The sequence below is a fragment of the Oncorhynchus keta genome, chromosome 35 (assembly GCF_023373465.1).
Source record: "Oncorhynchus keta strain PuntledgeMale-10-30-2019 chromosome 35, Oket_V2, whole genome shotgun sequence".
Taxonomy (NCBI): domain Eukaryota; kingdom Metazoa; phylum Chordata; class Actinopteri; order Salmoniformes; family Salmonidae; genus Oncorhynchus; species Oncorhynchus keta.
Window position 1 is genome coordinate 60428196 of NC_068455.1, and position 15867 is coordinate 60444062.

At 42.5% G+C, this 15867-nt stretch overlaps 1 protein-coding gene across 1 annotated transcript; it reads left to right on the top strand.

Annotated features, from left to right (window-relative positions):
• The first annotated feature begins 5813 nt into the window (after nt 1-5813).
• Nucleotides 5814-15151, top strand: LOC118368768 (myozenin-2-like). Its single transcript, XM_035753155.2, has 6 exons — nt 5814-5981; nt 7677-7766; nt 9216-9382; nt 11523-11652; nt 13997-14183; nt 14538-15151. Exons 2-6 carry the CDS (start codon nt 7685-7687, stop codon nt 14776-14778), a joined length of 807 nt encoding a protein of 268 aa, XP_035609048.1. The 5' UTR covers nt 5814-5981; nt 7677-7684; the 3' UTR covers nt 14779-15151.
• The last annotated feature ends 716 nt before the right edge of the window (nt 15152-15867 follow it).

The window sequence follows — 15867 nt, forward strand, 5'->3', positions numbered from 1 at the left end:
CCCATTGCTTCTGGAGTAGATAAGGTAGAAATAAGGTTTGCAATTTGGCATCAATAACATGACAGTAATTCGACCTGGAAAAACAAATGTGTGAATACCAATTCAATTAAAACCCACCACAGCAAGTAGGAATAAATACGGTTACATAACCTTGCTTAGTGGCAATACTAATGATTTGCTGTCCAGAGGCTAACAGCAAGCAGATCAATGTCTTCCTGCAGTAAAGTAAGTACACTGTTGACTGAAGAGATACTAAATCAGGCCATTTCTGAAACCTCTCAAAAAGCCAGACCAAAATAATGCAGTTAGCTACATGTCAAGTACCGGAGAAGTCTAATTGAAGTAGGCTACCCACCCCTCAGCCACAGACACAAACAAACATCAAGAATGCCTAGCTTCACCATCTAAGTCAGCTAGTTAGTTAACTAGCAAGCTAGATAGTTGGTTTAGAAAAGCCAAAGAAAGAAACTAGTTTTTATGAATTTGTCATGCATTTAAATGGATAGACAAATACACAGCTCATGCAGCCATCTAGCCAGGCTAACTAGATAGCTAACCATGAGCGAGCTAGCTAGCTAGATAACAGGTATTGTGTAAATGTTAAACATTCCCAAGACAGTTCACATAATTGTCCATTTAAACACATTTAGCCAATTTATTATTTACTAAATGTAGCTACCATTAGATAGTTAATCGAGAGAGTCTTAACTGCTTCGATTCGGCAGTCTCGTCCAGATAATCATGGCCTTGGTGAGTGACGTGAAGTTTGAGACAGGCATTTCTAGTTCTGTATGATGGCCAAATTAGCAGCTAATTAACATTGAATTTTTTCGGCATCTTTTAATCAAAATGTTACGGTAAGCCTACATGAAACACAGCCCTTATTTGAAGTGTTTCTAAAGTCATGTATGGGAAAAAATGGTGGAAAAATTGGAACCATTTCAATTTAAGGGCTTTCTTGGCATGGGAAACACGTGAACATAGCCAAAGCAAGTGAAGTACAGTTGAAATTTACATACACCTTAGCCAAATACATTTAAACTCAGTTTTTCACAATTCCTGACATTTAATACAAATTCCCTGTCTTAGGTCAGTTAGGATCACCACTTTATTTTAAGAATGTGAAATGTCAGAATAATTAGGAGAGAGAATTATTTCTTTCAGCTTTTATTTCTTTCATCACATTCCCAGTGGGTCAGAAGTTGACATTCACTCAATTCGTATTTGGTAGCATTGCATTTAAATTGCTTAACTTGGGTCAAACGTTTCGGATAGCCTTCCACAAGCTTCCCACAATAAGTTGGGTGAATTTTGGCACATTTCTCCTGACAGAGCTGGTGTAACTGAATCAGCTTTGTAGGCCTCCTTTCTCACACACACTTTTTCAGTTCTGCACACAAATGTTCTATAGATTTGAGGTCAGGATTGAGGATACGATTGAGGTTAGGATTGAGGACCTTGACTTTGTTGTCCTTAAGCCATTTTGCCACAACTTTGGAAGTATGCTTGGGGTCATTGTCCATTTGGAAGACCCATTTGAAACCAAGCTTTAACTTCCTGAATGATGTCTTGAGATGTTGCTTCAATATATCCACATAATTTTCCTACCTCATGATGCCATCTATTTTGTGAAGTGCACCAGTCCCTCCTGCAGCAAACCACCCCCACAACATGATGCTGCCACCCCCGTGCTTCACGGTTGAGATGGTGTTCTTCAGCTTGCAAGCATCCCCCTTTCTCCTCCAAACATTACAATGGTCATTATGGCCAAAGAGTTCTATTTTTGTTTAATCAGACCAGAGAACAATTCTCCTAAATGTACGATCTTTGTCCCCATGTGGAGTTGCAAACCATAGTTTGGCTTTTTTATGACAGTTTTGGAGCAGTGGCTTCTTCCTTGCTGTGCGGCCTTTCAGGTTATGTCGATATAGGACTCGTTTTACTGTGGATATACAGTAGATAATTTTTTACCGGTTTCCTCCATCCTTTACTGTTGTTCTGGGATTGATTCGCACTTTTCGCACCAAAGTACGTCCATCTCTAGGAGACAGAACGTGTCTCCTTCCTGAGCAGTATGACAGCTGCGAGGTCCCATGGTGTTTATACTTGCGTACTATTGTTCGTACAGATGAACATACAATCTCAAACAGAGAGCAAAGTAGGTCTTTCAAGTAGATACTCTTATCCTGACTCACAGTAAACGCACTGAGAAACAGTACAGGTTTTTTTTTTGACAATTCTAACACTTACATCATAACGGCTCTCATGTGTTTGGAAATTGCTCCTAAGGATGAACTTGTGGAAGTTTACAATTGGGTTTTGGCTGATTTCTTTTGGTTTTCCCAAGATGTCAAGCAAAGAGGCACTGAGTTTGAAGGTAGGCCTTGAAATACATCCACAGGTACACCTCCAATTGACTCAAATGATGTCAATTAGCCTATCAGAAGCTGCTAAAGCCATGACATCATTTTCTGGAATTTTCCCATCTGTTTAAAGGCACAGTCAACTTAGTGTATGTAAACTTCTGACCAACTGGAATTGTGAAACAGTGAATTATAAGTGAAATAATCTGTCTGTAAACAATTGTGGGAAGAATTCCTTATGTCATGGACAAAGTAGATGTCCTAACCGACTTGCCAAAACTATAGTTTGTTAACAAGAAATTTGTGGAGTGGTTGAAACACTAGTTTTAATGACTCCAACCTAAGTGTTTGTAAACTTCCAACTTCAACTGTAGATAACAAACAAAAGGGAAATAAACAATAAAAATGAACAGTACACTTTACACTCACAGAAGTTCCAAAAGAATAAAGACATTTCAAATGTCATATTATTTCTACATACAGTGTTGTAACGATGTGCAAATAATTAAAGTTCAAAAGGGAAAATAAAGAAATATAAATATGGGTTGTATTTACAATGGTGTTTGTTTATCACTGGTTGCCATTTTCTTGTGGGAACAGGTCACACATCTTTCTGCTGTGATGGCACACTGTGGTATTTCACATGGTAGATATGGGAGTTTATCAAAATTGGGTTTATTTTCAAATTCTTTGTGGATCTGTGTAATCTGAGGGAAATATGTGTCTCTAATTTGGTAATAGATTTGGCAGGAGGTTAGGAAGTGCTGCTCAGTTTCCACCTCATTTTGTGGGCAGTGTGCACATTGTCTGTCTTCTTTTGAGAGTCAGGTCTGCCTACAGCTTTCCTTTTCCTTTCCTACAGCTTTCCTTTGAGTCAGTCACAGTGGTCAGGTATTTTGCTCTGTTTTTTTGTTAAATCTTTCCAATGTGTCAAGAAATTATATTTTTGGTTGGGTCTAATTGTGTTGCTGTCCTGGGGATCTGTGGGGTCTGTTTGTGTTTTGTGAACAGAGCTCTAGGACCAGCTTTCTTTGGGGACTCTTCTCCAGGTTCATCTCCCTGTAGGTGATGGCTCTGTTATGGAAGGTTTGGGAAACGCTTCCTTTTAGTTGGATAGACTAGAATAGATGTATTGGTAAAGCGCTGAGCGATGGGTCTGGAGAAATGTAACCACTCTCAGAAGAGCAGGAGTGTGTGAAGGACTCAGCCCAGCTCTAACATCCAACTTAAATAATCAACATAACGAATCACGGCGATAGGCTATGATTTGTTATCAGGTAGGAGCTGGGCTGGAACAAAAGCTTATACACACTCCTGCCATTCAGATCTGTAGATGTCCACCATTGTAACTCATTATTCTGTACTCTGGGTATAATTGGTGTGTGTGTGGGGGGTATAATGCATGCTTCACTCTTTAGTTGAAGTTTAATTTGTTGACTGATGCCAAGGCAGCGGCTGCTTAGAAGGGGGCAGCTGCAGACCAGAAGACTGCAGCCAAGGCAGCGCCGGTCCACACCTGCCCTGTCTGTCGGGTGAGTAGTGGTGGTTGGTAATGAATTTGTAGGCTATTGTACTGGCCTGTGTGATAGTCTTTCATATGTGTAGTAGGTTGTTGCATCGTATTGCTTAGCTTATCATTTGCGTCAACTTTTAATTCAATATAAGCCACAGATGAACGTCCTCCATTTTGTCATTGATCTTTACAGACGCAAACCCAAAAACATTCAAGCAGCATTTTGAAAGCAAGCATCCCAAGTCTCCAATGGTCCCAGTACTGGTTGATGTGCAGGCCTAAGTGACCAAACAAACTCAAATGGACCTACTATTCCATCATTCACACACAGTGTGAACCACCATGTTGTCAACAAAATACTGTTGTCATTGCTTAAATTCTATAGTGCAAACACTACTCAATTTCAAATCAAATCAAATTTTATTTGTCACATACACATGGTTAGCAGATGTTAATGCGAGTCTGGAGAAATGTAACCACTCTCAGATTCATAGACAGAGCCATGGATGCATGGACAGGGTTGTGCCGTGGCGGAGATCTTTGTGGGCTATACTCGGCCTTGTCTCAGGATGGTAAGTTGGTGGTTGAAGATATCCCTCTAGCGGTGTGGGGGCAGTGCTTTGGCAAAGTGGGTGGGGTTATATCCTTCCTGTTTGGCCCTGTCCGGGGGTGTCCTCGGATGGGGCCACAGTGTCGCCTGACCCCTCCTGTCTCAGCCTCCAGTATTTATGCTGCAGTAGTTTATGTGTCGGGGGGCAAGGGTCAGTTTGTTATATCTGGAGTACTTCTCTTGTCCTATTCGGTGTCCTGTGTGGATTTAAGTGTGCTCTCTAATTCTCTCTTTCTCTCTTTCTTTCTCTCTCTCGGAGGACCTGAGCCCTAAGACCATGCCTCAGGACTACCTGACATGATGACTCCTTGCTGTCCCCAGTCCACCTGGCCGTGCTGCTGCTCCAGTTTCAACTGTTTTGCCTTATTATTATTATTGGACCATGCTGGTCATTTATGAACATTTGAACATCTTGGCCATGTTCTGTTATAATCTCCACCAGGCACAGACAGAAGAGGACTGGCCACCCCACATAGCCTGGTTCCTCTCTAGGTTTCTTCCTAGGTTTTGGCCTTTCGAGGGAGTTTTTCCTAGCCACCGTGCTTCTACACCTGCATTGCTTGCTGTTTGGGGTTTTAGGCTGGGTTTCTGTACAGCACTTTGAGATATCAGCTGATGTACGAAGGGCTATTATAAATACATTTGATTTGATTTGACAGACCATCCAATATATTTAAATAATATTTTTAAGCATGTTATGAGGCTAAACAGTATTTGGTTACATTTAAAATGTCTACAAACATTAGAGTAAAACAAGCTTATATTTTAGGTTCTAAGCTCAGAAGGCATATTTTTTTTACCATAGCGTACTGGTAGTCCCATAGTCATTGATGCATTTGGTGCACCGGAAATATAAAACTCCTCTCAATGACCTCTCCTGCCACCTAGGGCCCAATACCAAAACAGCTCCAATCAGCGGCTTAGGTAGAGTTCATACATATCCAATCGTTTCAGCTCCCTGGGCAGACCATTGAGATCTACACTATAAATACATATGAGAAGGATCAGTAATATAAGGGTTTGGAAACTTGGTTCAGCTGGGGGATTTACAACATTCCCACAGGTCCTAGCTTGTCAAACGGGGAGGGGAGATGGTATGGAATCAAAAATGGGTAGGGGGAAGTAGTGGCTAAGACTGAGCTAGTCTGGTAGTGACCTCCATCTAAGCTACTGTACAGACACCGGTCCACGAGAGAGCGGGAAGTGAAGTGGTAGCCAAGGCCTGCTATATTTAGCCACCTCCCACGCTGGCCAAACCACATACCAATGACAACAGACACTGACACCCACCCAGTCACTCACCCATCCCAGCCAGCCACCGATCCCCACCCCCTCCCCCTCTTTCCCACCCACACCCGCAACATCTTCAGAGCTGGGGAGCGCAAGGACCCGTCTAGGCCGCACTACCCAGTCTGACCTCCTCGCCCCACGCCTTCCTAGCTTCCGTAAGGATATAGACATATCTTGAGATCCCCCTAAAGGGACCTACACACAGGTAAGGTGTCATAACCATAGGGCCACTTCTTAGGTGTTGTACCTATATGTTTTGCTGTGTGATTGTACAGGGTGACATTGATGTTTCAAGTCAAGCTTGTTGGGGACACTCAATAGACCGTTGGGACAGAGCTGCCCTCCGCACTATTGTCAATTTAACAAGTTCTTTGCTTCCCAATGTCTTGCTAATATGTAAGGTCCATCTGAACCCCCTAAGATTTAATAGAGCCTGGCATTATGTCAATGACCAACCTGGACTCAGGGGTAGACGTAACATAGTAAATGTAAATCTGTCTCCCACCATTTAGTATATGTTACATATGTATTAATTTGTGGATGGCCATCATCTATTTCATATGATATGATATGTTACGAATTACAATTCGTATGATATGTTCCCAATTGCAATTTGTACAATATGTTGCTAACTTGCAATGCGTATGCTATGTTTCGAATTAGTTAACATTAGTTAGGTGGTCAACTCTAACATTAGCTAGTTGGCTAACTTAGGGTTAAAGTTAGGAGTTAGGTTAAGGGGTTAGGGTTAGCTAACCTGCTAAGTACTGTAGTTGCAAAGTAGCTAAAAAGTAGTAAGTAGTTGTAAAGTTGCTAATTAAATTTGTCCATGATGAGATTTGAACACTCAACCTTTGGGTTGCTAGACATTGAGTCTATGAGACCAGGCTGGAATGACTTACTCTATGTTGATTAATTTAATTATGTATGACAATGTGCAGCAATTTCACATTATTTCTTAGTTCTCCATACATCTTTTGTTGGTGCTATTCCCTTAACATTTTTACATTTACAACAGAGTATGAATGAACATTGAGAATTCTTTGGAAGTGGATTTACTTCTTGGAGCTGACACTAAAGCTATGAATGAACATGTGAGCATGCTTTAATCGACTGGTCAGATAGCTATGAATGGCTCTAAGGCCAAATTAGTGGACAAGATCAGTTTTGAGTTGTTTTACTTTACTTATGAGTACCTATTCATAAAATACTGTACATGCAAGTATATATATTCATTCAGATTTGAATAAAAACAAGATGGTGCATACAGTGTTTCCCAACTCTGGTCCTCGAGTACCCCCAATAGCACACATTTCTGTTGTAGCCCCCGACATAAAATGACTGATTAGCTGACAAGTAGAATCAGGTTTGCCACAACAAAAATATGTACTGTTTGGGGTACTCGAGGACCAGAATTGGGAAATTGCAGTAGGCTATAGCTTGACTTGGGCAAAATGTGTATTTTGCTGTGGACTGTTGCTCGCCCCATCTTCTCAACTGTCACATCTGTTTGTTGTGTCCTGTCCTGTACCCCTGTCCATTTTTCGACCAACATGGGTAATTCCAAGCATATCGATTCTTGTTCTACCGCGGTTCGCTCCTGCCATGTCTGATGAGTATGTGCTCAGGTTTTAACGGCCCAAGGTTATTTAAAGGGATGCCAAGGTTATTTAAAGTGATGCCAAGGTTATTTAAAGGGATGTGCTAACTTTGCCCTTTTAGCGCCTCCAATAAATGCAACCGGCCCCGGCGCGTGTTTGTGCGTGGCAGGGGGAGTGTAATGTTAGCAGATCAATAGCATGCTGCCCAGTGTTGCCTCCTTTGGGGTGATGTTAAGCTAGCTGTCATTGAACGAGGTGTGCCGTAACATGCTGTCCCTTGTGATATTGTGTTTCCCCAGCGGCAGCAATGTCACAGTTCTCTACCATGACAACCAATGAGAGGAAGCTACAGGCAGCAGCCATCTGTAGGGAGATACAGGGTCCTGAAGGTACCCCTCTCACTCTCTGAATAAATGTAACTGCAGTCATAGTGTACATACTGCACAGACATAAATACACTCACGTGAGTGCCTGTGAACAAACACAAACGCGTACGTACACACACACACACACACACACCAAAGGAGGCTGCTAGGAGGCGCTATAGGAGGACAGGCTCATTGTAATGGCTGGAATAGAATGAATAGAACGGTATCAAACATATGGAAACCACATATGCCATTCCATTAATTCCAGAGCTCCCACCACCAGCCTCCTCTGACACACACACTTAACACTCTCACTTTGTAGCAGTGTATCATCTAGTTCGCCACCATCTAAGGCCCTGTATATAAATAAGAATTTTATTTGCTCAAAGTAACTAATCTCTTTGTCGTTGTCCTTTGAACAAGCTATTTCTGGGCGTGGACAACTGCATGGCTTGTCGCGGTAGGGAGGGAGGGATGGGGGGGGGGGCTGAGGGTCACTGACAGCTGAAGCATATTCTGGCAGGCTAGATTGCTTTTGGCTGATTTGATAGGCCTATGACACCTCCATGATCAGCATGCATTAGGTATTAATCGCAAACAAGGGGGCCAACATGAGAGGCTGGCTGACACGAGAAAATGATTCATCATTACTCATATTGACAGTATACACTATATCAAAGTATATCAAACATTAGGAACACCTCAATTTGTCAGGTTATAGACTCTATAAGGTGTTTGAAAGTCTTCCACTGGGATGCTGGCCCATGTTGACTCCAATACTTCCCACAGTTGTGTCAAGTTGGCTGGATGTCTTTTGGGTGGTGGACCATAGTTGATACACACAGGACAGTGTTGAGTGTGAAAAACCCAGCAGCGTTGCAGTTCTTGACACAAACCGGTGTGCCTGGTACCTACTGTACTACCATATCCCGTTCAAAAGCACTTCAATCTTTTGTCTTGCCCATTCACCGTCTGAATGGCACACATACACAGTCCATGTCTCAATTGTCTCAATACTTAAACATCCTTCTTTAACCTGTCTCCTCCCCTTCATCTACACTGATAGAAGTGGATTTAACAAGGGTCATCAATAAGGGATCATAGCTTGCTCAATGTAATGTTTTGTATACTCAGTGTATACTAAGTCAGTGAGGTGGGTATTGGGAATGTGTAAAATGTGTTTTACATTGAAAGGTAATCAGTAGAATGTAATTAGCAAAATGTGCATATTGTCAGTATAATGAGAAACTGCTTTGACAGAATATGCATAATAGGGTCATTTAAAAGTAATGGCGTATGGGACACTATCTCAGTCAAACGCAGATAAACCGACAACTACACATAATAAGTGCATATACATGTGGAGGTACAGTATGACACAATACACACACACACCAGGACCCCCCCCCCCCACACACACACACACACATTCACACACACACTTTCTCAGAGCTGTTGTGTCTCTTCCAGATGCAGAGATGGACCTGGGGAAGAAGATGAGTGTCCCTAAGGATGTGATGCTGGAGGAGCTGTCTCTGGCCTCCAACAGGGGCTCCCTCCTCTTTGAAAAGCGCAAGAGGCGCTCCGAGAAATACACCTTCGAGAACATCCAGAATGTAACCAACACACAGATCAATGTAAGCAACACAAACCACTTGCATGTGCACCCTTGAATGTGAACACTAACGACAGTAGTGTACTACAAGGGCAATCAAAACACTGGAACAAAGTTGCTGTTTCAACAAGAACATTTAAGGGAACCTGAGCGATGAGGGTGATGACAGTTACCATTTGTTTTGGTACTTTGTGTGATTGTGATGAGAGACGCAAATAAGGCTCATCAAAGTTTCCATTAAACGGTTCAATCAGACCATTATCAATAAGCATTTTCTACATGATCAGTAACTTATCAGCTGTTGAACTGTAGGAGACTGTTCTGCACGGCTAGTACATCTAGTGATTTATTCTCCCCAATCCTGAAGCAGCTTATGGTCCAAAAGAAAGGAAATTGAGGAACACAATACCTAATTTCCGAAATAAAATGCACAGGCACTTGAAATGCATTGCAGACTGCAGCCCTACTGCTGCTCAAGACTTGAACCCGTTCCAGAAACAACCCCTTGACCCTACCTCCTAGGCACTTGTATAGAGTACAGTAGATCTATAGTAGCTCTGCCCTTTGATAGTCCAGGTGGATTTGCTATCGTATATTGCTACATGAAGGTTTATAATGAGGTCATCGAGGACAGGGGGCAGGACATAGGGGTTGTTTCTGGACAAGGCCTTGGACTTTGTTACTTTGCATTTAGTAATTGTTGTATCTAGCTCAGCTGGAGAAGAACACACATCTGCACGGTTTCACGGTTTTATAACATGTGCCACTCATTCTGATAACCCATTCATACGTAAAGCAGCACACTGTTGTAAACCATAACGTACAGTACGACGTACCACACACAACAGTAATGTCATGCAGTACACTTCCTCTGGTAGTTGCTTGAGCCTTTGGAATGTACACACACAGTCATACCTGTTAAACTCTGAGTGTTGTTTTGGGCCCGGTACCGGGCCTCCGGAGCTTAAGAAAGTGACATATCATTTGAAAGCTAAAGCACTTGCCTTTTTTGAAAATTGAGCTCAAATCTTACTGCTGGTGATGTCATAAGAATGCCCCCCATGAGCTATGGTCATATTCATAGAGTATGCAATTTAGGTCAAGTCACCAAAAGTGCAAAAATGTTGTATGTGTGGAAAGGGTACACCCTGGTAGTCATCGTAATGCAATGCATTTCTTTTTTGATCCACATTTAATATGACGTTACCTCAAATGCATCCGTTGATCCATCGTTTCCTATGACAAAAATGACTGGGAAAATAAGTTTGAGGGTTTCCTCAACTGTCTGTTATTTACAACAACAAAAAAGAATAACTGAAAAGTCCCGATCACCCGATGTCAGGCTTGAGGTGAGGTATTACCCAAACCAGATCAAACCAGATGCATCTGGTTTCAACTGTTTACAAAAAATGGCTGTGTTCCTATGGGAATTTGCCACCATCAGGTAAAAGATATGACAATGTTTTTCTGAACGGTAATTGGTGACATATTTTACTTAAAATCTAGACTTTAAATTCTCTTATTCCCCAACATGGGGACAATTTGGAACCAAACCCCCCCCCCCCAAAAAAAACTAATCTTTATTTTATTTAGCTGCTGTTTCTCTGGCTCTGTAATAGTCACATTGTTGCTGTACACATGTAATAGAATGCCACGGTTATTACGTTTCTATCAGTACTAAGCATGTGTTCGTAGGACATTTAGATTTTTTTAATCGTATGTAAATGTATCTACTGAAGTCGCTTAGAAAATGCCACCAGAGGGCGTCATAGTTTGACAGGTTGTTTGGAATATATTTACAATATATTTGAATATGATGAAATTCTTTAAAAAATCATATCTCCCCCCAGTTTGTTTACCTTTGGGGGCAAAGGGGAACTGCTATTTCAAGTGTCGACATTCCCTGAGGAAGTCCTGGCATAAATCATTCCAAATATCACTGGGAAGATGAAAGTTACACACTGTGGACCACAAGCACAGGATATTCAAGCATGAGAAAACAATGCTCTTTATATTACTGGCTCTGCATAAGACACTCACTGACCTTTCAATTCCCCCCACCCTCTCCTCTTTCTGTCCCTCTCGCTCCCCCTCACTCTTTCTCTCCATCTCTTTGACCCCTGCTCTAAACTGTATTTGTCCTTCCCTCCCTCTCCCCTTAGAATCGTGTAACTCTTCAAACGGAGAGTCAAGAAACCAAAGAAAACAGCTTAAGAGTGGAGCAGTTGTCTAAAACGCCCCAGAACATGCCTGACCTGAGCACAGCCCCTAACCCAGACAACATCGCACCAGGTTGGTGCTGCAACTGTGAAATAACCTCTGCTCTAAACTCATGACCCCATGACCCTTGTGACTCAGTAGCCTGGAGGTCAGTGGAGTCATTAGCATGATATATAAGCGTGAGCTATCTCCGGGTGAGCCAGTGACGTTGGAGTCAGCCTTGATCATTTGAAAATGTATGTTGTATCACCTGAATCGCACACAGAATAAAAAGCCTTGGTCCAAATTAAAAGTAGCGCAGCCTGGCCTGGCCTGATAGCAAGCCTAATTTAGAATGAGACTTATATCCAGTCAAGAAACTAACCCTAGCCCCTTACTGCCTAGACAGGATTTTACTTGTATTAAGTTATATAGTCATAGCTCAACCTTGCCCTCTGATAGGCTCGGTAGGACTTTGTTTACTAGGAGCGCTTTCTCCATTATTCACACATGGTGCTGTATATGTATGGTCCAGCTGGATATAACAAACAATGTAATGCTTTGCTAAGGCTTCATAGGGGAAAGCATTTTATCCTTGTATGTAATCTTCTGGCTCAAGGGCATGAGCCATCTTTCTTCTTCTCCTCCTCCTTGTTCTCCCTCTCCCTCTTATTCTCTTTCAATGGATCCCCCCTACGTTTCTGTATCTATCCCTCATTCTCCCTCTCTCTTTCCCCCCTTTTACTGGCGACCATGGGCATAGTTTGATAACAGTCCAGATTCCCCACAGGAAATGTATAGAGTATTTCCTGTGTCCACTGCTCGCTGTCCCCTGATACCATCAGGAAGAGACTGGCTCTCAGATATTGCTCGCACTCCCGATCCAGCACCGTCAACATAATATGGACACCAGTTTAGCCGATGAGCACATGGAGACAGTACGTGTTGCTATTTCGGGAACGTACGACTACGCCACCACCTTGATAGGGAGTCGGAGGAAAAGTCAGTGGATACAGCATGGAAAATTTTGGTTGGACCTTGTGTGCAATTGAGCAATAATGTAAAAAATCATAACAGTCACAAAGACGTACCGGACCAAATTTGAACCTATCATAGAGTTTGGATAGCACAGTACAGTGAGTGGAGCTCAATACAGTACTGAACTCTACTATGTTCTGCTGTATTGTACTACACGGTACTTCACTGTGTTGTGCTGTGTTGCGCTGTGATGTTAAAAATTGTGAAACATGAGGAGAATGATATTCATATCCATAATTATGCATTTCTGTGCAGTACAGATCAGGGACCCATGATGTAATTCCGTTACTGGGTGTAAATCAACTTAACTGTAGTTCAATAAACAAAATGTAGTTCAAAGTCAAGGTGCCATGTCATAACAGACACCCCAATCTTTTTGTAGATATTTTTTATATATTCATTCGGAGCAGATATTTAAGAGTTTTCTTTTGGTTTGCATCTGTACAGTTCTTCCACTACATTCGTTTTTGTACATTTTTCAGTGGACATTTTTTAAAGTAGTCCTTGTGCATGGAGTTGTATGGTTTGTTAAACTTTTAAATCAATGGTTTCTGTTTGGCATATATGTTAATGTCATTTTTTATTTGTTTTACCTGAGTCAAAGCGTAATTCTGTTACTAACCAAGCTTTGGGGCAACCATGTCACTTATACACAAATCCTCCTCTTATCTCCCCCAACCCCCAGTGTTTCCTGAAGTGCAGCAGTCACAGTACATTTCCCACAACACATTGGAGCAACTAAATGCGCAACCATGCACGTGAGCACTGTATGTGGCCGGTGTAAATCTCTTGTGGTGTGCGTTTTGTGAAAAACAGCAGAACTCCCCAGGGGCCAATGTTTGGTCTTTCCCATTTCCTTCTCGAGCAACCATCAATTCAGGAAGAGGGATTGTTCGTTATAAGAGGGTTGGACATGACAGCGCAACACCCCACGTTATGTAACACCTGCTTGCAAGCTGCCCCTGGCGAAGAACACCCGTTTTGAAGGATAGTTCTTTGGATAGGCCTTCCCTGTCACCCTTACACCACACAGTAAGAAGTCCTTCATGTTGGTTCACTGTGGAATTTGACCATATTTTTCTCTGGATGCAACACAGGGAGGATCCGTGCAGTGCTTCATGGGGTTTATATTGAGCTTTGTGTTAAGAAGAATCAGATTGGTAGTATAATATATCTGGCCTGATGGATGCCTCAAAGGTCATTGTGAATCATTTCTAATAGTCTATTACATTATTTTGCTGTTAAGCAGTTTCTCACTCATTCTCTCTCTCCGTCATTCTCTCCCTCAACCCCTCTTTTTCACTCACTCTACTTCTTGAACCACAAGCTGTACCAAAGAAAGGTTATGTGGAATCCCGGGGCCCTTTCACCAGATTCTCTCTCCCTCTCTTTCGCCCAGGTTATGGTGGCCCTCTGAAAGAAATGGAACCAGAGAAGTTCAACAGAACATGCCTCCCGAAGTCCTACCACTCCCCCTGGGACCAGGCCATCTACCACCATGACCCCTCCCTGGCCGATAGCCTCGTCACCTGCCTGCAAGAGCCTGAGGCCAAGCCAGAAGGACCAGGGTACAAGAGCTTCAACAGGTATAGCCGATGATGGACCCGGACCACACCTTGGTTGAAATAGTACTTGTGTAACACTCCTGACTTCGGAAAACATATGTCCACATGTGATTTTGTAATGAGCATAACATACTCTGTCGAAGTGTACTAAAATGTCAACTTGATTTTACCATTTGTAGTAGATGAAGGGAGCCCACTGACATGCTTTCCTTTATCTGGGTCACAACATAGTCAACAGACACACCATGCATTATCATTTCAACAGAACATGTCCTCCAGACATACCTTTGATGGGAAGCCAATCTGTCACTTCCCTCTGCATTGTTTGTGGTGCAAGGTTAACATTAACATTGTCAATCCTCTATCTATCTCCAGGGTGGCTACTCCGTTCAGAGGCTTCGGAGGCAAGTCCACCAGACCGGCGCCAATGTCCAAGGCCCCCGAGGTGGAGCACAACCCCATGCCGGAGCTGTACCCCGAGCTCCAGGCGGAGCCGGCAGTGCAGAGGCCCACATTCAACAGGGTGGCCTGTGGCTGGGCGGGGACCAGCGCCCCACTCATCCTTCCCACAGTGCCGCTGGTTCCCATGCTTATCCCGGAGTCCGATGACCTTTGAAACTCTGGCTGCTGCTGTGTGTCCCGAGACGTTTCCTGGTTTGCTACCCACAAGTCCTTTTTGGTGGGTTAGGGTCAGAATAGGGTCAGAGTGAAGGAAGGAGGTCTTTTGGTTTTCCGCTTAGGGCAAGTTAGCAACGTCTTTGTGGCGAAAACACATGTTTCTCTGATTAACTGGTTGGCCCATGCCCAAGGTATTCTGCCCATCTTCAAACTGCACTTAAAATACGTCAACCACACTTGCCAAAGTTACTAAATACAGTATAAGAGCTGTACATACATTGATGTGTATGAGTGAAATTGTATTTGCCTGATGACATTTGATTATTGGTATTAGTTGTTTTTTGAGGTAAATAAAATTATGTAAAGCATAATGCTGTTATTTCAGTTTTCCTTTAATGATTTTATGCTTGCATTGCTGCTTTTCCTGCTGAATTAGTCCCTTTACTTGTGATTGAGTGACACAAATTGCTTTAACATATTCACAGAGAAACGCTTCAATAACTGTTCAGCAGTGAGTGTCTGCAGTGAAGGATCCATTGCCGCATGACATTGCATCTGTGTTCTCTTCTATGTAGTCTTCCATCACCACTCACATCCTATGTCAGTCTAAGTTACAGTTCTATAACACACCTCAAGTTTACACTGCCCGAGCTGACATATCAAATCTGCTTCCCCGAGGCGAGCGAGATGACGCGCCTCTCCTTTTTGCGACAATGCGGCCACTCGCATCATATCAGCCAGTCTCCTACCCACTCCTCTCTGTCGCTACGTCTTTCAGTTATCCCACTCAAAATAATATAGGGTATTCGTGAACAGGATGTGACCATTGTTGGGAGTACTCAGATTACTTTTTTTGTGATAACGAGAAACTTAACGGGTTCGTTTTTTAGTTTAGGTTATCAGTTAATTACTTTTCCAAATAAGCTAGTCGTTATTTTTACAAAATTAATTTCCTTTTTTTTGTTGGCGCAAATAAAAAATAAAAGTCCCTCACTGTACGTTCGCCGCAGTTTCTGTTTCTTCCTGTTTCTGCAGGAACAAGTATTATTCTATTTACAGTTTTTGACAATTTCTTACACATGATTTC

Excerpts from the sequence above, each read along its gene's own strand:
- LOC118368768 (XM_035753155.2), top strand. The coding sequence starts at position 7,685 with ATGTCACAGTTCTCTACCATGACAACCAATGAGAGGAAGCTACAGGCA. Across the intron at positions 9,383-11,522 it reads TAACCAACACACAGATCAAT|AATCGTGTAACTCTTCAAAC; the intron begins GTAAGCAACACA and ends CTCTCCCCTTAG. Across the intron at positions 14,184-14,537 it reads GGGTACAAGAGCTTCAACAG|GGTGGCTACTCCGTTCAGAG; the intron begins GTATAGCCGATG and ends ATCTATCTCCAG.